At 74.1% G+C, this 1,267-nt stretch overlaps 1 protein-coding gene across 1 annotated transcript in view; it reads right to left on the bottom strand.

Moving 5' to 3' along the window:
• Window positions 1-346: 346 nt before the first annotated feature.
• The window catches only part of RPUSD4 (RNA pseudouridylate synthase domain containing 4), a 1,763-nt gene continuing 842 nt past the window's right edge, over window positions 347-1,267 (bottom strand). Inside the window, exons 2-5 of the mRNA XM_026049117.1 lie at window positions 1,112-1,265; window positions 934-1,027; window positions 719-863; window positions 347-645 (exon numbers count right to left, since the gene is read on the bottom strand). Of these exons, the coding sequence (XP_025904902.1) occupies window positions 347-645; window positions 719-863; window positions 934-1,027; window positions 1,112-1,265 (692 nt within the window). The remainder of the gene's footprint in view (window positions 646-718; window positions 864-933; window positions 1,028-1,111; window positions 1,266-1,267) is intronic.

Raw genomic sequence — 1,267 nt, 5'->3', positions numbered from 1 at the left:
GCGCGCGCCAGCGACATGGCCGCGGGCTCCGGAGCGCCGGCGCGGCCCCCGCGCGTTAAATGCGCCCCTAATTACAGGGGGGCGCTGCTAATTGCCAGCCTGAAATAGCAAAGCCAATGCGGGCGGGGAGGCCGCCGGCAGCGGGGACATTCCAGCCCAGCTCCTTGTGGTTTTACTGGGCTCTCTCATAAGCGGAGGTATTTTGGGAGCCGACGGAGGCGGGAGCTCCYGCCGGTGAGCCGGAGCGGAGAACACAGGGGGTGTCGGCAAAGCCCTTTTATTGCTCGTGGACACGGCGCCCGCGCTCGCTCGGTGCCCGCGAGCCCGTCGCCGCTCCGCGCCCCGCTCAGGCTCCGGGATCCGCGGGCTCCAGCCGCAGCCGGCGCATGGTGCTGAGGAAGAAGGCGGGCGGCGGGCAGCGCAGCTGCAGCGGCTCGGCGCCGGGGCGCCGCGGCAGCGCCAGGCACCGCGCGTGCAGGTGCAGCGGCACGTGGCGCGCCTGCGCTTGCCGCAGCCGCAGCCGCGTCAGGGCGGCCTCGGGCAGCTTCTGCGGCGCCAGCTTGCGCCAGTGCGAGTACTTGTGGTCGCCGAGCACGGGGCAGCCCAGGCCGTAGGCCAGGTGCACGCGGAGCTGGTGCTTCACCCCTGCGGCGTGGCGGGACGTGAGCGGCGCGCGGCGGGGACCGGCGCGCGYGGTGCCGCCTCCTCCTCCTCCTACCCGTGACGGGCTGCAGCTCCAGCAGCGAGCAGCCCGAGGCGGCGGCCAGCACGCGGTAGCGCGTCACGGCGCAGGCGGCGCCGCGCGCCCGCCGCGTCTTCACCTCCCTGTCGCCCTCCAGGCGGTAGTTGGGYGCCAGCGTCCTCTGCATGGGGTGGGATTCGGGGTGAGGCGGCGGCGCGGGCACTGCTTCGTGCCCACGGCACAGTGCTCACCTTGAAGTGCGCCTGCCCGCCCCGCACTGCCCGCTCCACCACGGGGATGTCCACCAGCCCCTCCGGCGGCTCCGGCTGCCCCACGGCGATGGCCCTGGAGCGGGGAGAACGCCAACGTGGAGCCAACACCCCCTGCATTGCGCTCTCCATGCCCCCCCAGATCAACGCCCCTCCTTACCAGTAAACCTTGTGCACCTGGCGCGTCTGGAAGAGCTGGCGCAGGCGGGCGGCCGCCTCGGCGCCGCGCGCCAGCACCATGGCGCCCGTGGTCTCCTTGTCGAGGCGGTGGCAGAGGCGGAGCGGCGGCGCCGCCGCGCCGCCCAGCATGGCGCCC

Source organism: Nothoprocta perdicaria, unplaced genomic scaffold, assembly GCF_003342845.1.
Source record: "Nothoprocta perdicaria isolate Ctin4 unplaced genomic scaffold, notPer1 scaffold_592, whole genome shotgun sequence".
NCBI lineage: Eukaryota > Metazoa > Chordata > Aves > Tinamiformes > Tinamidae > Nothoprocta > Nothoprocta perdicaria.
The sequence above is the reverse complement of the archived record's forward strand: the minus strand, read 5'-3'. Positions and strand labels throughout refer to the sequence as shown.